Source organism: Episyrphus balteatus, chromosome 1 (genome assembly GCF_945859705.1).
Source record: "Episyrphus balteatus chromosome 1, idEpiBalt1.1, whole genome shotgun sequence".
In the NCBI taxonomy this organism is placed as follows: domain Eukaryota; kingdom Metazoa; phylum Arthropoda; class Insecta; order Diptera; family Syrphidae; genus Episyrphus; species Episyrphus balteatus.
This window is the reverse complement of record NC_079134.1, coordinates 84,521,587-84,549,513: the sequence shown is the minus strand read 5'-3', so window position 1 is coordinate 84,549,513 and position 27,927 is coordinate 84,521,587. Positions and strand designations below refer to the sequence as shown.

General features: G+C 26.3%; 2 protein-coding genes across 2 annotated transcripts in view; one reads left to right on the top strand and one right to left on the bottom strand.

Annotated features, from left to right (window-relative positions):
- Window positions 1-16,074, top strand: part of LOC129906898 (uncharacterized) — a 255,944-nt gene extending 239,870 nt beyond the window's left edge. The window contains exons 2-3 of the mRNA XM_055982895.1: window positions 14,711-14,920; window positions 14,993-16,074. Coding sequence (XP_055838870.1) covers window positions 14,711-14,920; window positions 14,993-15,159 — 377 coding nt within the window. The 3' untranslated portion in view covers window positions 15,160-16,074. The remainder of the gene's footprint in view (window positions 1-14,710; window positions 14,921-14,992) is intronic.
- Window positions 15,663-27,927, bottom strand: part of LOC129906902 (thioredoxin-related transmembrane protein 1-like) — a 115,720-nt gene continuing 103,455 nt past the window's right edge. Inside the window, exon 4 of the mRNA XM_055982899.1 lies at window positions 15,663-18,200. Within this exon, the coding sequence (XP_055838874.1) occupies window positions 17,763-18,200 (438 nt within the window). The 3' untranslated portion in view covers window positions 15,663-17,762. The remainder of the gene's footprint in view (window positions 18,201-27,927) is intronic.

Below are 27,927 nucleotides of genomic sequence, written 5' to 3'. Positions count from 1 at the left end.
GCAAATTGGCATCAGAAAAACCCTTTCGTAAACATTTGTATGCTTTATTCTTTTTATTATTAAAATTAATTTATCGACCGTTATACCAAGGAGGCTTAGAAGCATTTTTCAATTTAGTTTAAGGAACGAATAGATCGATAGCCGTCTTAAGAGAACTAAGAAAATTGTTGTGAAAATTTGTATTTCAAAAGATTGAATAAAAGTTGAAGGCAGTGCTAGATTATTATTGATATAACTCGCAATGTTACTGAAATTAGCTTTGGAGAAATTATATCTATATTGAAAAGGCATTTTTCGTTTGAAAAAGTTTAGTATTTTAAGTTAAAAAATCAAAGCAATGTGATGTAAATTGTTTGGAAATATTGGAAAAATAGAATTATTTACGAACAAATTTAAGTCTTTATCTGCAAACAATTAATCGAGTGTTCTATTTAAACTATATTTACAATTGATCATTTGAAATTTGAATCAAATTAACAGTTAAAAGCGAATCAATAAATAAAGAATCACACTAATTATTTACAATTAAAAGGAACTAGAAAATCTTCATCAGAGTCAAATACCCAATTTAAATTCGGCATGTTAAAATCACCTACTAAAATAACATACTGATTACACTGGCCAACAAGGTTTTTGCCACAAGAACCAGAATATACTTTTCTATATGTTTTTGATGTGCTGAACTCGAAAATGAAGTCAGAAAATATGTATTGGCCTCCGTTTTTGAAATATTACCGTTAGAAAATGCCGAAAAACGTCATTTTGGCTGTTTTCGAGGTTTTGATTTTATGTGGTGTAATTCATTTTGAAAAAAATTATAACGGTGTCTATAAGAACTGGTTTTATTCTTCCAAAAAATGTTTAAATCTTTCCGATATCACTTTTACTGTCCGAGATATTAAAAAATTAAGTACCAGTCTTTGACTCAGAAGCAGCACTGGCCAACCAAATTAAATTTTTTTTGCCACAAGAACCAAAATATATTTTCTAAAGGTTTTTGGGTTGCTGAACTCGAATCCGAAATCAAAAAAATTCTATTGGCCTCCGTTCCGGAAATATAACCGTTATAAGATGCAACAAAATGGTTTTCTTATAACGGTTATATTTCAAGAACGGAAGCTAATAGAATTTTTATGATTGTAGATTCGAATTTAGCGATTCAAAAACCTCTAGAAAAGTATATTTTGGTTCTTGTGGCAAAAATTGTATGCCCAGGGACTTAAACTTTAGATTAAATTTAGCTCTCTTTGGCTTACTAACTGAAACTTAAGATATCTCGAGCAATAAAAGAGATATCGGGAAAATTTAAACAGTTTTTGAAAGAAGAATATCTGTTCTTAAAATCATCGGTACAAATTTGTTTATAATGAATTACCCCACATAAAATTTGAAGCTCGAAAACAGCCAAAATGAAGTTTTTTAGCATTTTATAACGATAATATCTCAAAAACGGAGGCCAATCAAATTTTTCTGACTTCAGATTCGAGTTCAGCACGTCAAAAAACTCTAGAAAAGTATATCTTGGTTCTTGTGGCAAAAAAAAAGTTCAATTTTGTTGACCAGTGTTATTATTAAGCTTAGAAATATAGTGAATACAGTTATTTATATGTTCTTTATACAAATCTATATGGTTCTTTGGCGGAATATAACTAACTATTAGAAAAATATTTTTTTTACAATTTAATGATACCTTGATAATAATTTGATCAATGTTAAAAGATGAATTATTTGATGTTGGCAATGCTAATTCGGTACAGGTTTATATTTATATTTATATTTATATTTATATTTATATTTATATTTATATTTATATTTATATTTATATTTATATTTATATTTATATTTATATTTATATTTATATTTATATTTATATTTATATTTATATTTATATTTATATTTATATTTATATTTATATTTATATTTATATTTATATTTATATTTATATTTATATTTATATTTATATTTATATTTATATTTATATTTATATTTATATTTATATTTATATTTATATTTATATTTATATTTATATTTATATTTATATTTATATTTATATTTATATTTATATTTATATTTATATTTATATTTATATTTATATTTATATTTATATTTATATTTATATTTATATTTATATTTATATTTATATTTATATTTATATTTATATTTATATTTATATTTATATTTATATTTATATTTATATTTATATTTATATTTATATTTATATTTATATTTATATTTATATTTATATTTATATTTATATTTATATTTATATTTATATTTATATTTATATTTATATTTATATTTATATTTATATTTATATTTATATTTATATTTATATTTATATTTATATTTATATTTATATTTATATTTATATTTATATTTATATTTATATTTATATTTATATTTATATTTATATTTATATTTATATTTATATTTATATTTATATTTATATTTATATTTATATTTATATTTATATTTATATTTATATTTATATTTATATTTATATTTATATTTATATTTATATTTATATTTATATTTATATTTATATTTATATTTATATTTATATTTATATTTATATTTATATTTATATTTATATTTATATTTATATTTATATTTATATTTATATTTATATTTATATTTATATTTATATTTATATTTATATTTATATTTATATTTATATTTATATTTATATTTATATTTATATTTATATTTATATTTATATTTATATTTATATTTATATTTATATTTATATTTATATTTATATTTATATTTATATTTATATTTATATTTATATTTATATTTATATTTATATTTATATTTATATTTTTATATTATATTTATATTTATATTTATATTTATATTTATATTTATATTTATATTTATATTTATATTTATATTTATATTTATATTTATATTTATATTTATATTTATATTTATATTTATATTTATATTTATATTTATATTTATATTTATATTTATATTTATATTTATATTTATATTTATATTTATATTTATATTTATATTTATATTTATATTTATATTTATATTTATATTTATATTTATATTTATATTTATATTTATATTTATATTTATATTTATATTTATATTTATATTTATATTTATATTTATATTTATATTTATATTTATATTTATATTTATATTTATATTTATATTTATATTTATATTTATATTTATATTTATATTTATATTTATATTTATATTTATATTTATATTTATATTTATATTTATATTTATATTTATATTTATATTTATATTTATATTTATATTTATATTTATATTTATATTTATATTTATATTTATATTTATATTTATATTTATATTTATATTTATATTTATATTTATATTTATATTTATATTTATATTTATATTTATATTTATATTTATATTTATATTTATATTTATATTTATATTTATATTTATATTTATATTTATATTTATATTTATATTTATATTTATATTTATATTTATATTTATATTTATATTTATATTTATATTTATATTTATATTTATATTTATATTTATATTTATATTTATATTTATATTTATATTTATATTTATATTTATATTTATATTTATATTTATATTTATATTTATATTTATATTTATATTTATATTTATATTTATATTTATATTTATATTTATATTTATATTTATATTTATATTTATATTTATATTTATATTTATATTTATATTTATATTTATATTTATATTTATATTTATATTTATATTTATATTTATATTTATATTTATATTTATATTTATATTTATATTTATATTTATATTTATATTTATATTTATATTTATATTTATATTTATATTTATATTTATATTTATATTTATATTTATATTTATATTTATATTTATATTTATATTTATATTTATATTTATATTTATATTTATATTTATATTTATATTTATATTTATATTTATATTTATATTTATATTTATATTTATATTTATATTTATATTTATATTTATATTTATATTTATATTTATATTTATATTTATATTTATATTTATATTTATATTTATATTTATATTTATATTTATATTTATATTTATATTTATATTTATATTTATATTTATATTTATATTTATATTTATATTTATATTTATATTTATATTTATATTTATATTTATATTTATATTTATATTTATATTTATATTTATATTTATATTTATATTTATATTTATATTTATATTTATATTTATATTTATATTTATATTTATATTTATATTTATATTTATATTTATATTTATATTTATATTTATATTTATATTTATATTTATATTTATATTTATATTTATATTTATATTTATATTTATATTTATATTTATATTTATATTTATATTTATATTTATATTTATATTTATATTTATATTTATATTTATATTTATATTTATATTTATATTTATATTTATATTTATATTTATATTTATATTTATATTTATATTTATATTTATATTTATATTTATATTTATATTTATATTTATATTTATATTTATATTTATATTTATATTTATATTTATATTTATATTTATATTTATATTTATATTTATATTTATATTTATATTTATATTTATATTTATATTTATATTTATATTTATATTTATATTTATATTTATATTTATATTTATATTTATATTTATATTTATATTTATATTTATATTTATATTTATATTTATATTTATTTTTATATTTATATTTATATTTATATTTATATTTATATTTATATTTATATTTATATTTATATTTATATTTATATTTATATTTATATTTATATTTATATTTATATTTATATTTATATTTATATTTATATTTATATTTATATTTATATTTATATTTATATTTATATTTATATTTATATTTATATTTATATTTATATTTATATTTATATTTATATTTATATTTATATTTATATTTATATTTATATTTATATTTATATTTATATTTTATATTTATATTTATATTTATATTTATATTTATATTTATATTTATATTTATATTTATATTTATATTTATATTTATATTTATATTTATATTTATATTTATATTTATATTTATATTTATATTTATATTTATATTTATATTTATATTTATATTTATATTTATATTTATATTTATATTTATATTTATATTTATATTTATATTTATATTTATATTTATATTTATATTTATATTTATATTTATATTTATATTTATATTTATATTTATATTTATATTTATATTTATATTTATATTTATATTTATATTTATATTTATATTTATATTTATTATATTTATATTATATTTATATTTATATTTATATTTATATTTATATTTATATTTATATTTATATTTATATTTATATTTATATTTATATTTATATTTATATTATATTTATATTTATATTTATATTTATATTTATATTTATATTTATATTTATATTTATATTTATATTTATATTTATATTTATATTTATATTTATATTTATATTTATATTTATATTTATATTTATATTTATAAGCTTAAATACTAACAATGGAATCATTAAACTTAAACTCAATATATGAGTAATAATTGTCAATTAATCACAATAAAATATAAAAAACAATGGAATCATTAAACTTAAACTCAATATATGAGTAATAATTGTCAATTAATCACAATAAAATATACATATATTAACATTGAAACTAAATGTACTAATATAAATAACAACAGAAAAAACAACATTCTGGTAAATTAATTAAATTGATAAAAGAAGCTATTTTTGAATTTATGGGATTTAACATTATCATTAATAGAATCGATTATATGAAAGTTTTTGTTAAAAATATTAATTAGTTGATTCATACAGCTATTGACGCCATAGTTAGATCTACTAAAAACTACACAAATTGGTAACCTATTTCTTAAACCAGCACGCCCAACATTAAAATTCAGTCGATCCAACACTGAAGAAGATATTGAGCCTCTTATTATCATAATTATAAAACATAATTGCAAAAACTCTCTGTGAACTGAAAGTGATGGTAAATTAATAAGTTTAAGTCTATCCGAGTATGGAGGTAGGACAATTCTATCGGACCATGAAAGAAAACGCAACGAAAATCTCATGAACCTTCTCTGAACACTTTCAATTCTGTTTATATGAATCATATAGTAAGGTGCCCACACTATACATCCGTATTCAAGAATTGGCCTTACAAATGAAATATATAGAACCTTCAAAACATATGGATCCTCGAACTCCCGCGCAAATCTTTTGATGAAGCCAAGTGTTACATTGGCTCTTTTAATAATGTGGTTATAATGATCAGTAAAAGTTAGTTTCGGATCTAAATTGATTCCTAGGTCAGAAGAATTTGATAATTTAATAATTTATCTCATAGTTCTAAGCAATTAAATTTTGTTTTCGTGTAAAGCTCATTGATTTACACATATATAAAGAGCGCACAGCAAGCAGCACCCCCTCTTTCTAGTCCAGTGGATACAGAACATCTGTCTTTACGAAACACAGAGTATTGATGACTATTAAACATCTCTGCATTGTTGTGATTCTTGTCTCGGTAAAAGCAAAGAAATCAAATTGCTCAGATAGCAGCAATTGTTGCATTTTTGTGCGCATTCCACCAATGTTTTGATAATAACCAAAGAAATTATATGAATCAGAATGAGAAGGTAAATGAGAAGTAGAAGCATTAGTTAAGAGTAATGCCTTGTTGCACTGGGAAGTTTCTGTTGATGACGATGGTGACGGTGGTGGTGATGGCTGAGACGGTGGCGGCGACGATAATAGCAGTGGTGTTGAAGGTGTGTATGAAGTAGCAGAAAGAGTCGATCTTATTAAGAATGGTGTGATGGGAGATAGCGATGATGACGAAGGTGATGAAGGTGATAATAAATTATGTACTAGTAGTACATTACCACCTCCCAAAGGAACAGGGCTAAAGAGCTAAAGTAAACTGACCTCCCCCCCACCCCACCCCCCCCCCCTCTCATAATAAACAATCATTGTATCAGACCCCTATACAAAAAACCAATATCAATTTTCGGCTCCTGAGTTATCGTACTTTCCCCTCAAATGTTTCTTTATTACTTGAGTAAAACAAAAAAAAACAAAAAAAAAAAGGTTCAAATGGCCATACTTCAGTTAATTTTCAATGGAAAAATTTACTAAACCCAGAATTTTTAAGGAAATTTAATCTTCTTTTTTTATTTGAGCAATACTTATGCCTATCTCAACCCAAAAAAAAGGGTATAATCAAAAAAGCAAAAAAACTCAAAAAATCGAATTTTTTGATTATTTTTTTATGTTTGCTTCGACAGTTTTGGTATGGAATTTTGTTTTCAATTTTTGAAGAGCATTGGATAGGAAATTTAATTTTCTATACAAAATGTTCAATGCAATATATAAAAATTTTGCTTGGTTTACGAGATATATAGTGATCGTGGGTGCCGTGGTTGATTTAAAACAATGTATTTATTTGCTTTACTTAAAATGATATTTTATTATTTCAATTTGTAATAAATATTGTAACTTCAACTTCTGACGATCAAAACACAACTGGTGTCAATAGGTATCTTAAAAGAGAAGCAAGCAGCAAGTTGTGGGCGAGAATGCATTGCAGCTAAAAGTGCTGCATTGCATTCTGCGAATTCAAAGATAGATAAGATTCTTATTAAAAGCATTCTTATGAGAAGCATAAGAATTAAGAATGTGCTGACTCTATTTAAAGGGTCCGGATGTGACTCCTCCCCCCATAGATTCAACGGTCTCCGTTGAACAAGGATTAATTTTTAATTCAATAGTATTGCTTGCTTTTCCTTTAGATTTACATTTAAAATATAATAAAATTGTAATTATAATTAACGTAATTAATACAAAAGTTAAACTTGAAGTTACCTTGTGGTTATTTTCAACATATTTTATATATTTTCTGTTTTCAATATTCCTTAAATTTAAATCAGATAATGTAAAGTTACTAAATATTTTACTTGTATTGGTTATAAAATGCGGTATTACAAAAGTTTCATAATAAGTTTTCTGTTTTACACTTATTTCGAATTCTTTTAATTTTACTGTACAGTTTTCAATACTAATAATATTGTGATTTTTAATGACAATTTTTTGATCAATGCAGTCTTGATCAATTTCAATGACTTCCAGATTTTTAGTTACAATGGTGTGTTCGTTAATTTTTGTTATTGAAGTTTCTTTGTTACTTTTATAGTTACAAACATTATTTTCATTTAAAAGATTTCTTATACATTTGTTCGGAAATGGAATTAAATTATTTTTTAAAAGATTTTCTGTATTTGAGAGGTAAATTTTCATCTCATTTATGATTACAAATGTTATATCAAATTCAATTTCCATTGAATCTAGGTTTGGAATAGGTATAATGGCTGAATTATAAAATTTTTCTTTGCAAAATATCGGAATTGATACAACGAATATTATAAGATTATTTTTTAATAGCACAGCAGTTTTTATAAGTGGTAACATTTCAATAGTTATGTTATAATCTCTCATTTCATCAATATTAAACATATCGTGTTCTAGTAAATTTATTTTTGATAACAAAATATTGTCTTTAATTTTAGAGATTTCATTTTTTAAATTACATGAGTACATGTAAAGCTGTAGGATCAAAGAGTTTTTGTCCGTCTTAAAAAGAATGTCTTCTGTCAAAGTCGAAATGTTTTTATAAAATTGATTCATTTTCACATCGTTTTCTATGATGTGCTTTCTGATGGTTTCAAAATTCTGAATCATATTATTATTTATTTCAACTTGTTTGTTCGTTTCGTCAGTTAATTGTTTCATATTCTTTTCTACATTTTCCATAAACGAATATATTTGCTTAGAGTCTTCACTGTCCATAGTTCCTGCTAACAATTTCATACCGTTACCCCAAATATTTATTAAACCTCGCTTTTGGCGTGTAGTTTTCGTGTAGTTTCTAAAGCAATACAGTTCTTGTTTTATTGAAATTATTTCTTTTTCAATAATTGTCATTCCGATTTCCATTACTGAATTACTTGTTTTAAGGGATTGAAAGCTTGCTTCAATTGCTTCTGTCGCTTCTAAATATTTTGATATGTTTACAATGTGTAAAAACTTATTGTAATGATCAATTATTTTAGTTTCTTCGAATCTGACAATGGTATACCCATTGTCATTATGAATTGGGGTAATGTCAATTCGTTGTCCGCTGATTAGAGTTTGACTTGGTTCTTATAAGATTTTTTTGGATGTTTGTCAGATATCAAATGATTGCCTGCTTGTTTATAGTTTTTTATATTTATATACTTTGGATTTGACTTCCCTATTCTATTATTTCTAACGAATTCATTTTCAAAATTAGTAACAGTTTCTCTGTTTTCGTTCAACTTATTTATTTTATTTGTTTTATTTGCATGTAATAACTTAGACAATGAGGTAATTTCTTCCTCTGAAATAATATTGTTTATAAAGTCTATTGGCCTCATTTTTGTACTTGTATGAATTGTATTGTTGTATAAAACAACCGCTTTAAAAACTTTTTCATCAAGACTATCTTCGTTGCAAGGATCAGCATTAAACAGTCTTATGTGTTCATTAAATGTTGAATGCAAGCGTTCTATGTCAGCATTGCCAGTTTTCAAATAAGGAGTTGTGACATGAAGTTGAATGTCATTGGAAGTTAAAAATTGTCTTATTGAAACTGTGTCTAGTTCATTATCAGTAACGATAAGTTTTGGCTTTCCCAAATATTGCATTCGGGTTTTAAGTGCTTTAGTAATTGAAATCCATGTTCTGTCCTCTAAAAGGTGAGCCGTAGCATATTTGGTGAGTTTATCAATTGTTGTCAAATACATGACATTTCGCATAGGAAACCATATATCTACGTGAACAATATCGTTATGTCTTGCAGGGGTATCTGTTATATTAAATTTATGTTTTATAGGCATCCTGTCAAATTTAGCTGAGTTACATATGTTACAATTATTTATGAATTTTTGAATTTCTTTTTGAAGGTTTGGATAATAGTAGTTAGCTTTCATTTCTAGGAATATTTCGTTAATCCCTCTATGATTATTTTTCAAATGTTCATATTCAATGATTTTCAACAATTTTTCTTTATCGGTTAAATCTTCCAATACTTTACTAGTTTTCATTATTTTGAGATTTTTATTTTTTGAAAAATATTTTACGTAATTGTTTTGAAAAGTCAAAAACAATTCATTATCCTCACAAAATACAACTATTAAACCTTTTTCGGGTAATTGATTTCTCATTAATTCTAATAAATTGCTTTCAGAATTTATATACAACGTGGTTCGTATTTTCTTTTTAAAAATAATTTTTTTTGTCGTGGATTCCCTTATTGATTTTTTTAATACGAATTGGTATTTAAAAATATTCAGTGGTTTTTCAGTAATAGATATAAAATCGGCACTGTCAGTGTCTGCACTGTGCACGGTGTCAATTTCGTCATCAAAGATCTCGTTGAGATTTATTAAAACTTCATCTGCATTGTCGATCTTTTCATAGTTTATTCTGCTTAGCCCGTCGGCTACTACATTTTCTTTGCCTTTAATATACTCTATTATGAAGTCAAACTCATTTAATTTTATTTTCCAACGTTGTAATTTCATGTTGGGCTCTTTTAAGGAATTTAACCAAACTAATGGTTTGTGATCAGTTTTGACCACAAAACTTCTTCCATATAAGTAAGGCCTGAAATGTTTGGTTGCCCAAACAATGGCCAAAAGCTCTTTCTCTATTGTACTATATTTTTTTTCGTGATCATTCAGAGATCGACTTGCGAAACTTATAGCCTTATTATCTTGGGTTAAGACTGCCCCTAACGCATAGTTGCTGGCGTCTGTTACTAATGTGAACTTCTTTTTGAAGTCAGGGTGTACTAAAATTGGGTCATTTTTAATTAGTTCTTTAAGCTTATGAAACGCAGCTATGAATTTTTTGTCTTTTTTATTGACTTTGGTATTCTTTTTCAAGTACTTAACAAGGTGATGAGCAACTTTAGAGTAATCTTTAATAAACCGTCTGTAATAACCTGTGATGCCAAGAAAACTTTTAATTTCTTTCTGATTACTCGGGAGTGGTATTTTGTCTATAGCTTCAACTTTTTTAGGATTAGTTTTAATGCCGTCAGGTGTAACCACGTGACCTAAAAATGCGGTTTCTTTTTTCATAAACTGACATTTATTCAATTGAATTTTTAGATTAGCCTCTCTTAATCGTTTCAAAATTTTGGATAGTGATTCCATGTGTTCTTCAATACTAGTTGAAAAAATCAAAATGTCATCCAGGTAAACAAGACAAATTTTGCCAATATATTCTTTTAATACATTGTTAATCAGTCTTTGAAATGTGGCAGGTGCATTACGCAATCCAAATGGCATACGAAGAAATTCGTAGTGACCATTGGATGTGGAAAACGCGGTCTTATGAATGTCGCTATGATGCATTTCAATTTGATGAAATCCCTTAGCGAGATCCAGCGTTGTAAAGTACTGACATCGACCTAATTTATCAAATATCTCTTCGATATTTGGCATAGGCTGTCGGTCTTCTATTGTTATCTCATTAAGTTTTCGGTAATCGATAACTATGCGCCACTGTTTTTTACCTGAAAGGTCTTCTTTTTTGGGAACTACCCATATTGGACTATTGAAAGGACTATTAGATTCCCTAATTATACCCTGCCTAAGCATTTCTTCAATTTGTCTATCGACCTCATCCCTATGTACTTCCGGATAACGGTATAATTTTGAATAAACTGGTAGTTCATGTTTTGTATGTATGTGATGCTTTACTTCATTTGTAAACGATAAGTCATCATTTTCATTGTAAAATGTTCTTTTAAATTTCTTCAAAACACTGTAAAGTAAACCTTTCTCATGTTCACTTAAATGCTCGCTTTCAATAAATTCACCTATATTGTTATTGATTCCCACCTCATTATTAAAATTAATTTCTACTACATTTTCATTATTATATGCAAGATTGTCATAAATTTCTTCTTGTTTATCGAAATACAACTTAAGCACTGCTTTATTCAATATTAACTGCTGTTTAGGGTAATCTACAATTGCATTAAATCTTTTAAGAATATTATTACCTATTATTCCATCGTAGTTATTTTTGAGATCGTGTTCTAGAAACTCGCAAAAAACATCTTCGTTTTCATTGAATTCCTTGAAAACTGGAATTGAACACATTGTATTTAAAACAAAACTATCTCCGATCGATCTCACTGGTATGTGAACTTGTTTTTTCCATTTTGGGTGACATATCTGAGGTTTAATGACACTGACTTCTGCGCCTGTATCAACAATAAAGTAAAGTTTTCTAATTTCAGTATTAATTATTATATAGGGAAGGTGTTTGGGCTCTCCATTAAAAAATTTCCCAATTCCATTGGTTCTGTGGATCGTGCACCACTGTTTTGTTGATTTCTACTTCTATTAGCAGATCTTTGATATTGGTTAGAATTGGAATTATTTCTGAAGGGGTTTCCATTTTGCTGGTTGACGTTAAAATTCTGATAATTTCTACTAGTACGCGTATTTCCTGACCCATAATTATCAAAAGGGTTTTGATGATTTCTATTTATATTTCTGTAAGTATTTCCTGATTCTTGGTTTTCGTTTAAGTTTTGATTATTCCTATTAATATTTCTATATGTGTTACTTGATTCCTGATTCTCATTAAAGTTTTGATTATTTCTGTTTCTAAACGTATTAGTACCTCTTTGGAATTCGAAGGAATTTTGATTGCTCCTACCTCTGTATGGATTTCCTGTTGATTGATTTTTATTCGAATTTAAATTATTTTTGATATGGTTTGATTGATATGCCGTATAACTTTGGTGACGCGCTTCTAAAATTATTTTATAAGCGGCTTCTAATTTACTTGGGTTTCTACTAAAAATTAATGTTTTAGTAGGCTCTGGAAGATTCTCTCTAAAAACATTCAGAGCTATCCTGTTTACCTCATCAGTTGTGTAGTTTGTGTCACCGTGTGATAGAATACGAATATGTATTCTACTGGTAATTTTGTTTATTTCATAAAAATACTTTTCAATAGTAGAGTCTACTCTACACATTTTCAATTTGTCTATTAAGGTGAAACTATTTTCTTTTTCACCGAAATTCTCAAGCAAAATTTCTTTGATTCTTTTCCAGCTTTCTATTAAGCCGTGTCTTTGGAGAACTGGACGTGTGCGTCCAACGCATTTATTTTTAAGGAAACCTATTAGAACTTTTTTGTTGTTGTCGTCAAAGCTATCAATCGTAGGAACTAAATAGTCAACCTGCTGTAGAAAGTCCACTAAATGGTTTTTGTCGGTTCCGTCAAAGTCTTGTATGTTCTTAATACAATTAAGAATTAAATTCATATTTTCTACTGAATTAGCCATTTTTTTTTTTTTTTTTTTAACAAATGTTATAATAATGTGGAGAACAAAAAATGTATGATTTTATTTTGAATAATGAATAATTTTTGTTTATATGTATTAACAAAAACATACACTAAAAGACAATTAAAAAAATTCACTGGAGTCATTTGATTCAAAACAGCTTAGCTAGCTATATTATTTTTTTTCTTCTTGCACTATGTATCTCTGTCAATATTTAGATAGGGTTTGCTTTTTTGTCTTACAATTTTGGATTGGAAACTTTGTCGCCTTCTTTTTCAAATAGACCATTTATTTTATGATCAGGTATTTATGAAATTCACTTATATTTCGTTATAAAATACTAAAATAAGAATTGTAACAAAAAAAATTATAGTTTTGTTTTTTTTTTTTTCACTTCATTTTGGGAAAACACATTAATGAATTGCTCATCAAATATTATACACTAGGTAGATGGCATAGATTTTTTTTAATTTTATTTATTTCTCTTTCTCTTCAATTCTTTTTGGCACAGCTATGTTTAGTTAAAATATAATATTTAATAATAATAATCACCATTTCCTGCATTTTCAATCCTATTTCGTGTTGAATTACATCTTTTGTGCTCATCCATCGCTTTGCAATAATTCTTTGTCACTTCTTCAAATAGGGATTTCGATTTTGGGCACAAATTTTTTTGTTGTTGTTTGAGTGTGGTTTTGTTGTTCTTCTTTATATATTTTTATTTTTAATCCTCGTCGCCAGTGATCGTGGGTGCCGTGGTTGATTTAAAACAATGTATTTATTTGCTTTACTTAAAATGATATTTTATTATTTCAATTTGTAATAAATATTGTAACTTCAACTTCTGACGATCAAAACACAACTGGTGTCAATAGGTATCTTAAAAGAGAAGCAAGCAGCAAGTTGTGGGCGAGAATGCATTGCAGCTAAAAGTGCTGCATTGCATTCTGCGAATTCAAAGATAGATAAGATTCTTATTAAAAGCATTCTTATGAGAAGCATAAGAATTAAGAATGTGCTGACTCTATTTAAAGGGTCCGGATGTGACTATATTGAAAAAACCAAAAAAGGGGCTTTTGCACTCCTATCTTCAATTTCCACCCTCTCATTTATTAGCACTCGGCGGTTTTATCTTCTTTGGTAACCCATTGAACGATTCCTGTAATAAAAACCCATAAACATCTTAGTTCCTTACTGGAAGACATAATCAATAGCCTATAATGATTACCTGCAATTGTATCACATTATTTATACATTAACTATATTTCTGTTTCAGTTCAAACCATTATTATGAGACAACATATACAAAAGGAGAAAATTTTGACAATTCTCCGCAAAAATAAAAATAAACTTATGCTTGTACACAAAGAAGTAGACCTAGCTATACAAAGCAGCAATGGCCTTCCTGAAATTTTGGATAAAGAAATAAACAAGCTACGATTTGATTGTCAAACCTTGCTGAATGAAATTGAAAATTCAAAAAAATGTGATTAGTACCATTAACATAATTATAACATAAATGTTTTCATTATTATTTTTTCTTTTTATTTCTTTCAAGGTTTAAGAGGAGGTAGTAATCAGCCAGATAATTCCTCAGAGAATAGTCAAGCAAATTCATTCCCAAAGTATAAAGTTCTTCGCTATCCCGCTTCAATATCAAGTGCTCCCGAATCCAACAGCCGAATGAACAAGTCTGCTACGACACCCCCGTATATACCGTATTGAAAACTCAAATTTCGGAACAAGAGACTAAAATTTTAAGAGCCATTGAAGCATTACTACATTCCAGATTCACCCGCTAAACACATATGGTTATAAGTGAAATGATAAGAATCATTAACTCATAAAACTAATAAAAAAGATTTACAAATGCCAAATGTTATAGTAACATTGCCAGTTAGAGGATTTTATTTTTTTGGCTTTTAACTAAAATATTTTGCTAACTTCTATTTCTAAAATTATTTATGTCTTCTTCCTTTTACTCGGTGCTGTTAACATCTCGATGTCATGTCTAGGGAATCATAATTCCTACACGTACATATCTGCTTCACACCATTATTCCGCCTGTGGGGGTCGCCGGCCGGGTCATCGATGGTATTGTGCCGTTCAGCCACTTAGACGCTTACTGCAACTGCGTGGCCGTAGTCTTAGTCGTTACTTTTCATGAAAATATGGAAATAAACATATATCCAGGCTTACCGTGACACACATTTTAAGAAAAAATACACTTTTCAATAAAGAAAGAAATGTTTAATGTTAAATAACTTTATATATACACAGTATGACACAAATTCTTTATTATGTATTTAAAATAAGAGTGTATTTTTTTCTGGCATACGTAATACTTAGTTGTAAGTTTGAAGAGAAATTATAAAAAACCACGCTACTTTACTAAAAGTAAGGACAATATTATTTTTATAATAACACTGTGCAGTAGAAATCTTTGACATGTGCGCTGTTGACTGTTTCCCCCTACTTCCGACCTTAGAAATCGATTGGCATCATAGTTTTTCGATTTGAACAAAATTTTTTTCGGAAGTTTTTTTCAATAATTTTAAGCATTTTGCCCAGCTTAAAGTCATTTTTCTTGTTTATATTGCTATTTATTCTACTCAAACGTTATTTACTACCAGCATAAACTACTGGCTTTGTAAAAATGTAACACATTTTTTTTTACATTTGAAGCCGATTTGTAAGAAAGTTGCTTCTTCCGCCTAAACGATTTAATCTTATCCTTCACTCCTATATAATTTTTTCTGTTAATAATCTAAATAATCATTTAATTTCATCATTTTACTTATGAAATTAAAAAAAAAAAGTTTTGAAAATAAATTAATTACACCGGCACACAAAATAAAAAAAGTGTCATGTACCAGGAACCATGTTTTTGGGCACGCTGAATCCGAATTTCAAGTCCGTTTGGCCCGGTCACCCTCCAGTTTTGAGCTGTGACTGCATTTTGTTTGAATTTTTATGACTTTTTTGGAGTTTTTTGCATTTTTCTCAAAACTGGAGGGTGTTCGGGCAAAACGGACTTGAAATTCGAATTCAGCGGGTCCAAACACATATAGAAAGATAGGTCTGGTTCCTGGTACATGAAACTTTTTTTTTTGTGTGCCGGGGATGAAAGCGACAGTGCCAGCACACAAAAAAAAAGTTGTATGTACCAGGAACCAGACCTATCTTTCTATATGTTTTTGGACCCGCTGAATCCGAATTTCAAGTCCGTTTTGCCCGAACACCCTCCAGTTTTGAGAAAAATGTAAAAAAGACTCAAAAAAAAAAGGCAAAAAACTTCCTTTTTTTGAGTTTTTTGCATTTTACTTTAAACTAGAGGGTGACAGGGGCAAACAGACTTGAAATTCGGATTCAGCGGGTCCAAAAACATATAGAAAGATAGGTCTGGTTCCTGGTATATACAACTTTTTTTTTGGTGTGCTGGCACTGTCTCCTATATGGAAAGATAGGTCTGGTTCCTGGTACATGAAACTTTTTTTATTTTGTGTGCCGGTGTTATTAGTTGAAAAAACAAAACGGCAACACCGGCAATTTTTAACACATAGATTTTAAAGTTTTTTTTATTATCGACGTTTAAGAACAGAAATTATCAAAATTGAATCTGTAATTTGCTTTACTTACTCCACTAAAACATAATAAAACGATAACAATGCAAAAAAAATCCAAATTTCTTGAATTTTTTCAACAAAAGCTTGCTAAATTGTTAAATAAATTGCATAAAATTGTTTATTTGGTTTATGCTGTTAGTAAATAACGTTTTAGCAGAAAAAATAGCAACATAAACAAGAAAAATTACTCTTAACCGGGCAAAATGCTTAAAATTATTGAAAAAACTTCCGAAAAAATTTTGTTCGAAGTCGTACCGATAAATCGAAAAACTAATGATGCCAATCGATTTTTCAGGTCCGAAATAGGGGCGAACAGTAAACAGCGCACTTGCCTCAAGAAAACTTGCACAGTGTAATTATTTGAACTTGTATTAGTCGATAAAAAAGATCTTAAAATAAAAAGGGATACTATTTTATTCTACCTTTATAAAATATATTCTTTATTCAACAAGTAAAGCCAAATAGGTTTTAACCGAATGAAGAACAATGAAATGAAACCATTTGATATATTTATTGTTTTTTTTTTCTCCTTATTTAAAACTGAGTTTTTTTAAATTCACATCTTAAAATTCAAAGTTAAGTGAATATAACGCCTTGAATATTATTTTTTGTGCAGTTTAGTACGATGGTGTTTGTTATAAAATTTAACTTAACACTTAGCCATTCAAATGTTTTCTTGAGTGCATAAAATATAATATATTTTTACTTAGTTTCTTTGGGATTGTTTCTCCTGCGAATATTTGAAAATTTGTTTTTGTCGTTTTTATTCGAATCGGAATCCAATTCAGCCTCATCAATTTTATTGTCTTCTAATTCGCCACATGAATCGGATTTAACTTCTGTCTCTGATTCATTAGAACCTTCATCTTCTTCGTTCTCTTCTTCGTTATCTTCTTCGTCAGATTCATCGTTATTGTAATTTATATCATCTACGATTTCATCATCTACAGCACTTCCGGATTTTTCCTCGGAAAGTAAAAAGCTTTGGCGTTGAGAAAGTTTTGCTGGGTATAAAAAGTCAACAATGCAGACTAGAAGTAATCCTAAACCAGCACCAACAATAATTGTAGCAGTTGCAAGGAGGGCATATGAACCCCATGTTGGGAGCCCATATCCTTCCTGCAAACTTGTGTTGAAATCCTAAAAAAGAAGACAAAATTACAATACACCCTTTAACAACAAACAATTGAGCTGTTGTATTTGAAAGTGGTATTAGTCCCTATTTCTTGTTTCGAGATATTTAAGGATTTGCGTTTTTAGTGTTTAAAAAAAGGCAAAAAATAGGGAATTCAGGAGATGCATTTTAGATTAACATTTTAAATATTAAAATGGAATCAAACTTATTAAAATATTCTCAAAGGTTTTTATCACAGATGGACTTATACCACTTTTGTTAATAGGCGTGTTTTTTTGGCAAAGCTATCCGCAGTAGGATTTCCCAAATATGAACACTGAACAAAAATGTATATGCATGCACCAAGGAAAAGGAAAACGTAAATTTATAAATAAATGCTAACTGCGGATACAGATAACAATGCCAAAAAAACACAGCAAATAATACAAATTATAAGAAGTAAAAACTGTTTATAGAGCAAGAGCCCACGACGCACAGTGGGGCAGCCCCATATAGTGTGTTGATATAAAGGTTATTTTTTAAACTAAAGCTATGGGTAAAAAAGATCACGTGTTCTAAACTTAATAACAGTAAAATTAATAAGATGACCAGAGCATATTTGTTTTGCTCAAAATCTTTGATTTATGTTTAGTCATGCGGTTGAAGTTGAGAGTTTTAGAGCAAAAACTCAGTTTTTAATAAGTAATAAAAAAGGTGTTCTTTTGTTTTTTTGTTTAAACTCAAAATTATTTGGGAAAAACATAAAATAAAAATTTCTCGCATAGACAAAAGTATGTAAATTACTATTCTTTTGAAAAAAAAAAATTTAAAAAAATTTTCTTATACAGGGTGTCCCAAAAGTTAACGTCGGCGTCGAAACGAAAACGGTAGATAGGGAAGGTGGTGACAGTTATCAGAAAAATAATAAAAAAAAAAATTACAGCCATATATTTTGTGAGTTATGGGCATTTGAAAAAAAAGTCGGAAAAATGGTCACCCTGTGACGGTTTTTCATGTGCCGTGACTACACATCTCAATTTTTCTCATTTTTTTCTTTTGTTACGGAACCTTGAAGAATCCTGCTACCAAATGCATTCAAAAATTTTAACTCAGCTGCATCAGTTTTGAAGCAAACAATACTTTTTTGCCCAACTAAGTACTAAAAATTTTTACATGACTCTAATTCAATGAACCGTAGTGTAAAAAAAATGCACTACGATGTTTCGGCGAGTTAAAAAATGAGAAAAATTGAGATGTGTAGTCACGGCACATGAAAAATCGTCACAGGGTGACCATTTTCCCACTTTTTTTTTCAAATGTCCATAACTCACAAAATATATGGCTGTGATTTTTTTAAATTATTTTTCTGATAACTGTCACCACCTACCCTATCTAACGTTTTCGTTTCGACGTTAACTTTTGGGACACCCTGTAGTTAAAAATTGAATGAGAAAATAATGAATTTTTTGAAACGCATCTTAAAGTTCTTTCTCAAAATCTTCTGGTTAGGCAAATATTTAGCAAGTCTAAAAATAGAGAAAGCATGATAAGTAATTACTCTATAAGCCCATTTAAACACTTTTGCTAAATATTTGCCTAAAATATTTTTAATGAAATTTTGAAAAAAACGATTTTTTTAAAGAAAGTGCTTTTTTGTTTTTGTTAAAATAAATTACAAAATCATTCTTTTTTGACTATCATGCACTTATTACTTATAAACAATGTTTTTTTCTTTTTAAAAGTTTTTTTTTTGTATGTTATTATAAGAAGTTTCGTGAAACAGGGTGATTTGTTATATAAAGTTAGTGTTTTTGTTGTTTACTTTTTTTTATATTAAAATATTTTTTAATTTAATTTATTATTAATTTTTTTCCAATTAAAATTGATGCGGCCATAAGGTTTCAATATTATTTAAGTTTTGTACCCTTACAGAACCTTTCAGAATACAAAAACTTAAATAATATGGAAAAATTACCTAATAAAAAAGTCGGATTTCTTAAGAAAATAAATTTTATCTCGGTTATTTATAGAATATTCTTAACAATGTTATACCATTTTGAAAAGAGAATTGAACACACCAACTTTTAAGGTAACTCGCCGAAACATCGTATTGCATTTTTTTTACACTACGGTTGAATTAGAGCCATGTAAAATTTTTTAGTACTTAGTTGGGCAAAAAAGTAATATTTTCTTTAAAACTGATGCAGCTGAGTTAAAATTTTTGAATGCATTTGGTAGCAGGGTTATTCAAGGTTCCGTAACAAAAGAAAAAAAAAATGAGAAAAATTGAGGTGTGTAGTCACGGCACATGAAAAACCGTCACAGGGTGACCATTTTCCGACTTTTTTTCAAAAGCCCATAACTCACAAAATATATGGCTGTGATTTTTTTTATTATTTTTCTGATAACTGTCACCACCTACCCTATCTACCGTTTTCGTTTCGTCGTTGACTTTTGGGACACCCTGTAGTTAAAAATTGAATGAGAAAATAATGAATTTTTTGAAACGCATTTTAAAGTTTTTTCTCAAAATCTTCTGTTTAGGCAAATATTTAGCAAGTCTATAAATAGAGAAAACATGATAAGTAATTACTCTATAAGCCCATTTAAACACTTTTGCTAAATATTTGCCTAAAATATTTTTAATAGGGCTCTTGATTCTACCCGGGTAATACCCGGGTCCAATGCTACCCGGGTACCAAAATACCCGGGTATTACCCGGGTACCCGGGTACCCGAAATACCCGAGTACCCGGGTCCTCAAAATACCCGGGTACCCGAGTACCCGAGTATATTCAACAGCTCGTGTAACCAAGTAGATACGCAAATAAAAAACTAATTTTTGTTTTTTCTTATTTTGCTATAGTTTATTGACCTAGTTGACACTTTTTAGGAGATTGTCTGTCATTGTTAGTTGATAACTATAATGAAAAATATAGGGCTGCTACTTTTAAAATGGGAACTTTTATAAAGCAACCTTATATCATAGGTAAAATTGGTACATGACCAAATTGGTCATATCTTTGTACTTTGGTTCAGCCAGGAAACGCTTTAAATGCCAAACAAATTCCCAAAAAGTGTCAACCAGGTTAATAAATTGTAGTGAAATAAAAAAAAAAAAACACAAAAAAAGTTTTGTTTTATGCGAATTTACGTGGTTACACGAGCTGTTGAAAACACTCGGGTACTCGAGTATTTTAAGGACCCGGGTACTCGGGTATTTCGGGTACCCGGGTGCTACCCGGGTAATACCCGGGTATTCGAGTACCCGGGTACCCGGGCGGGTCTTCGGGTACCCGGGTTTCAAGAGCTCTAATTTTTAATGAAATTTTGAACTGCAAAAAACGATTTTTTTAAAGAAAGTGCTTTTTTGTTTTTGTTAAAATAAATTATAAAATCATTCTTTTTTGACAATCATGCACTTATTACTTATAAACAATGTTTTTTTCTTTTTAAAAGTTGTTTTTTTTTTTGTATGTTATTATAAGAAGTTTCGTGAAACAGGGTGATTTGTTATATAAAGTTAGTGTTTTTGTTGTTTACTTTTTTTTATATTAAAATATTTTTTAATTTAATTTATTATTTAATTTTGTTCCAATTAAAATTGATGCGGCTATAAGGTTTTTCCAAAAAAGTTTCACCTTACAAAGCAAATTTGAAAAAAAAAAATACATTGAACATCAAATTTGACACTTTTTTTTTTCAAAGTTTTGACTTTGAAATTTTATTTCACAAAAAGTATTCGCAAAAACTACTTTAATCGAAAAATATTTGAAAGAATGCAAAATAAGCTTTCAAAAAAGCTATTGCACAGTATTCTAGGTCTTTTTCTTGATTTTATGTATTTTTTTTAATTTAAGGTTAAATTTTCAGAAAAATGCCCCTCCCACCGGAACGAGGGGTGATACAGCCCCCTTCCCATACAAATTTTTTTCTTAGGTTAAACTGAAGAACTATTTCTTAAATTAAAGTTCACTTTTTAAACAAAAAAAAAAAAAAATATTCAAAATTATAGGTTTTTTTCAAATGTATTGATATTTTGTCCCATTACTTAATTTCCTGGAGAAAAATAAAAATTTTAATGAAAAAAGTTCATAAAATTCGAGAAGACTGTTAACTTTAGTTACAAAACCAAATAAAGTGACAAAAAGTGTGTTATTATTAGTAGAAGTAATTAATATCACAAATCGACCTATTCTGCCCCACTGTGCGACGTCCAGAACTTTGTTATTTCATAAAAGCTGAAAGTTTATCTGTGCATGCCCTCCATAGAGGTAAGAACGCCCAGGGATTTTTTAGTTCTGGGTTGTGGTTGCTTTGGCAGGTAAACGGTACTAAAGGTGTATAACCGCCACCTATCATCTCCTATCACAAACAACTTTACATCTCGAGTTTTTGGTTCGTGCATGAACTAAGCAGACAGATAAATTGAATGGTACAGTGTATCCCAAACTGTTTTTGGCAAGTAAAATTCAAATTATTGATTTTTTTTTATAAATCCAAAATTTATAAGTCGCTATCTTAAAAATTAAACAAAAATCAAAAACACTATGTCTGCGTGTGCTGTATGTGATAATATTGCGGATTACCTTATTGACGCAATTATCTGTCATGGAAATTGTCGCAAATTATTACATGTTAAATGTATTAATGCCCCGTTCAGCTGCATCAAACTTTTTAAAGAAAGAAAATCATTTTATTTCTTTTGTGACGATTGTGATCCATTTGCTTACAACAATATTGTTCGTGATGTACTACAAAATAAGCTGAATATCGAAAATCTACATGACCAATTGCTCCAACTTAACAAGCAAGTTGCAAATAATATCGCTTTAAGTCATCCGATTCAGGAAGAAGAACAAAGCCAAAATACTTCAAATATAAATAATCCTTCAACATGTGATACTGACAATGCACCCCATAAACATAAAATTGACGAAACCGATACAGAAGCATCTGACGTACATCCTTTAACAAAAAAACCAGCTACGTCTGCATCGATTAATACATCGCAACTACTAACTTTAAACATATCACAACAAGAACTGCTAACGCATTCCTTAAACTCAACATTATCAAACGATACCATCATAGAGAATACAAAGCCTGCATCAAAGCATGTGACTTCTGCTGCTCCAAATCTCTTAACATTAAAAACACATTCTGCTTCCTATCCCCAATTGTTTCAATCAAACCAAAACTCTTCTCCGATTACATCTGGTCTAAAAGTAGTACAAGGTTATCGAACTATATTTATTTCTAAGCTCCATCCTTCAACGAATGCCCTCGATATAAAGAACTATATTGCGACAAGTTTAAAACTTCCACGGTGATAAACGTTGAGAAAATGATACACCGGAATTTCTCTAAATATGCATCATTTAAAATAAAAGTACCAGATTCATTGTACCAAAAACTAAACTCTCCATTATTTTGGCCAGTGGGAATAATAGTCCACGAATTAATAAATAAACACCAGAGCGCCAAACAAAACCCTTTTCAGAAGGAACGGACAATGCCAAAATACCAAAAAAGCAGCTTCATCAGATACTAATCTACTATCAGAATGTAAACGGGTTAAGGACAAAGATCAATACGGTCTATAAAAATATAAATAACCTCCTTCATGGAATTATTGCTCTTACTGAAACGTGGTTAAACAGCTCTTTTCTGAGCACTGAGCTTTTTGACGGGTCATATCAAATCTTTAGACGTGATAGGCATAACTCAAATGATCAAGAAAAAGTTGGCGGCGGAATTTTGCTAGCTGTTAAAAACAATTATATCTGCACACTCGTTGACGATTTTAATTCTACAGACGCTGAAATAATAGCTATTAAAATAAAATTGGAAACTGGCTACCTATATATAATCTGCACTTATATACCACCAAGCTCTAATAATAATGTATATGAAAAATATGTTGATTGCATTGAAATTATACACAATTTAATGGAACCAAACGACGAACTTTTGATTGTAGGCGATTTCAACTTCCCAAATTTGAACTGGATACAGTCAGACGATTGCAATATCTTATCTCCATCAAACTTATCATCTTCAAATGAATTTTCAGTCATCGACGGATTTACCTCATGCGGGCTAAATCAATATAATGGAATTCGTAACGCTTTTAATAAAATACTGGACCTTGTTTTCTTTACGGATTCAATAAACTCTGACATAGCTGTAACTCCGGCTAACACTATATTATTAAACGAAGATAGACATCATCCAGCAATAGATATATCTTTGAACATGAACATTAGTAATGTATCCTTAAAATCAAATGTAAAACTTGAGTTCAATTTCAAAAAATGTAATTTTAATCTTCTAGTTAATTTGTTGTCTAATGTAAACTGGAATCAACTTTTTCTTAACTGTAATGTGAATGAGATGTGTTTAAAATTCTATAACTTACTTTTTGAATGCTTTTATAAAACGACGCCTTTACGGAATAACTATATTAAATCTAAAAACCCACCATGGTTTGATCATCGCATTAAAAACTTGAAAAATAGAAGAAATAAGGCTTGGCTAACTTTTAGTAACTCCAAGGATGATGAAGATTATAGAATCTATTCTGAACTTAAAAATATGTTTACTGAATATTCGAATACCTTGTACTCAAACTATGTATTGAGGGTTGAGAGTGAATTAAAGCATAATCCAAAAAACTTTTGGAATTTTGTGAGTTCCAAAAGAAACACAGACGATTACCCTAACTCTATGTCATTCAAAGACATAACTAGCCATGACTCCACCGAAATTTCAAATATGTTTGCTAACTTTTTCCAAGATGCCTATTTGGATTGTAATTCTAATGAACCTGTCAATAATTTCGCTCCGCAGATTAATTACTCACATCTTACTTCCATAGATTTTACTATTCAAGAAGATTCAATTGCTCGAAATATATTTGACCTTGAAAAAAGTTATAGTCCGGGTCCAGACGGTGTACCGTCATTTGTTTTAAAAAAATGTGCGTCCCAACTATCTTATCCCTTATGTTTGTTATTTAATTTAATTTAATTTTCAGTTTTTCCCATATTGTGGAAAAGTGCTTACATTAGACCAATTTATAAAAAAGGACTCAAAAATGATGTTAGCAACTACCGCCCCATCGCTAAACTATCTGTTATCCCAAAATTGTTTGAGTCTCTTATATGTAATGTCTTATCGTTTAATTGTAAATCTATTATTAGTGACAGTCAACATGGTTTCGTCCAAAATAAGTCTACCGTTACAAACTTGTTTTATTTCACTTCTTTTTGCATTGAATCATTTGAAAAACGGAAGCAGGTAGATTGTGTCTTTACCGATTTCAGTAAGACTTTAGACAAACTATGTCATAAAACTTTATTACTAAAACTAAGAGCCTTAGGTTTCAACGAAAATTTTTTAATGTGGGTTGCATCTTATTTAGAAAATAGAAGTTATGCCGTTATTTTCCGTAGTGAATGTTCCAAACAATTTTATGTTAATTCTGGTGTTCCACAAGGAAGCCACTTAGGTCCCTTATTGTTCACTTTATATATAAACGATGTGACCACAATTATTAAAAACTCTTCTCTTCTTATATATGCAGACGATATAAAAATATTTAAAGAAATATCTTCAGTTAGTGACTGTCTACAACTTCAAGAAGATCTACAAAACTTCAGGGAATGGTGCATTACAAACCGCTTATTTTTAAATGTTGACAAGTGTAAAACAATGAGTTTTACACGCAAAAAGAATTTAGTCTTGTATAATTACATGTTTGACTCTTGCCCATTAACTAGACCGTCCGTTTTTTCTGACTTGGGGATTATACTTGACCCAAAACTAACATTCACTTATCACTATGATTATATTATTAATAAGGCTAATCGAATTCTAGGATTCGTCAAACGGTTCTCTCGTGATTTTCAGGATCCATACGTTTTAAAACTATTATATGTGTCATTTGTTCGGCCTATACTCGAATATGGATGTGTTGTATGGTCACCATACTATTCAATACATATTGACAGAAAAGAAGGTATTCAGAGAAGATTTATGCGATTTTCTCTCCGTTTTCTACCATGGTCCCCCGAAATCTCACTACCTCCCTACAATCAAAGAGTTATGCTACTAAATCTCCCTCTACTCTCAAAGCATACTTACAGCTTTGTTACATCATTAAAATAATAAACGGTTCTATAACATCGCCATCAACTTTGGATCGTTTACATTTCAGTTTTAGCCAAGCTAACATAAGAAGACAAATACCTTTATGTCCATCTTTCAGTAGAGTAAATTATGGATTATATAGTCCTCTTAATCAGTTGATTTCAGTGTTCAATAAATATTACTTTATGATCTCTTCTGTTAATGATAATTTTAAAAGTATAAAATTCAAACAAATCTTTTTTAATACGAGAATGTAATGTAAATTTAAAATGTACTAGTTTTAAGATATATAATAAGTGTTTAACGTTAGTCCTTAACGCATTAAATAAATAAATAAAATAGTACCTTATTTTCGTTAAAGTATAAAGCTCAATTTTTTATATTTTCTTTAGGATAACCTCAGAAATCTCGTCGTCCATTGCCAGACACCTACGATGGTTGCTTCCCCCTGCCAATCAATTTTTAAATCAAGTTATTTCAATCAATAGTTTTTCAAATAAATGATTTCAAAGTCAAAATTCGTGAAAAAAAGTTTAAAAATTACATTGAATATTATTCGTGTAAAGACTGTGGGTCTAAATACAAAATTTTCTAATAAAATAAACTGCCTAAATTAATTCCTTATCACACGCTGAAATCCATATGTTCCTATGTCATCTAATTTTCGAGATATTTGAAAATAGGAAAGTTTGAGTAGGGTAAACAAAGTTTAATTTAGAAAAAGGGAAAACATCTATTTTCTAAGAAAAACGTGATAAAATTAAAATTGAAATTGGAATCGATAGATATTATAAATATATGAAAGCCACACGTACAAAAAAAAATGTAAAAAACCTACAACTTGAGATATAGTCTTTTTAAAGTCATGACACTCAAATTCGATATTTGAGAAATAATTCAGCAAAAATCAGCACGAAAAGTAATTGAAATAATGTTAATGTTATCAGAAATTTTTTAATTTGAATTAGTTTTAGTTTTTTTAGTTTTTTCCTCCGCGATAACGGTCAGTTAAATTAAATATTTGACAGATACATGTCAAGTTATTTTATTTTTTCTAAATTATCAAATAAAAATTATTTAAAAAATCTTTTATTCTGGTTTTTGATGAATTATTTCTCAAATATCGAATTTGAGTGTCATGACTTTAAAAAGACATTATATCAAGTTGTAGGTTTTTACATTTTTTATTGTATGTATGTGTGGCTTTCATATATTTATAATACCTATCGATTCCAATTTCAATTTTAATTTTATCACGTTTTTCTTAGAAAATAGATGGTTTTCCCTTTTTCGAAATTAACCTTTGTTTATTTTACTCAAACTTTAAATTTTTAAAAATCCTGAAAATTGAAATTTTCAAATTAAATTTCCTACGACATATTATTTTTTTCAGAACTCTAAGGGCCGGTTTGTTGACACTCGATTATCTTTTAATCAAGGATTTTTGTATGGAATAATCCTTGATTAAAAGATAATCGACTGTGAACAAACCGGCACTTAGGCTTGCCATATAACCCTGCTTATATACGCGTATCAAAAAATACTCAAAAATAAACTTTATGGCTTGGCAACTTTATGCCTTGACAGGATATCGCTAGGC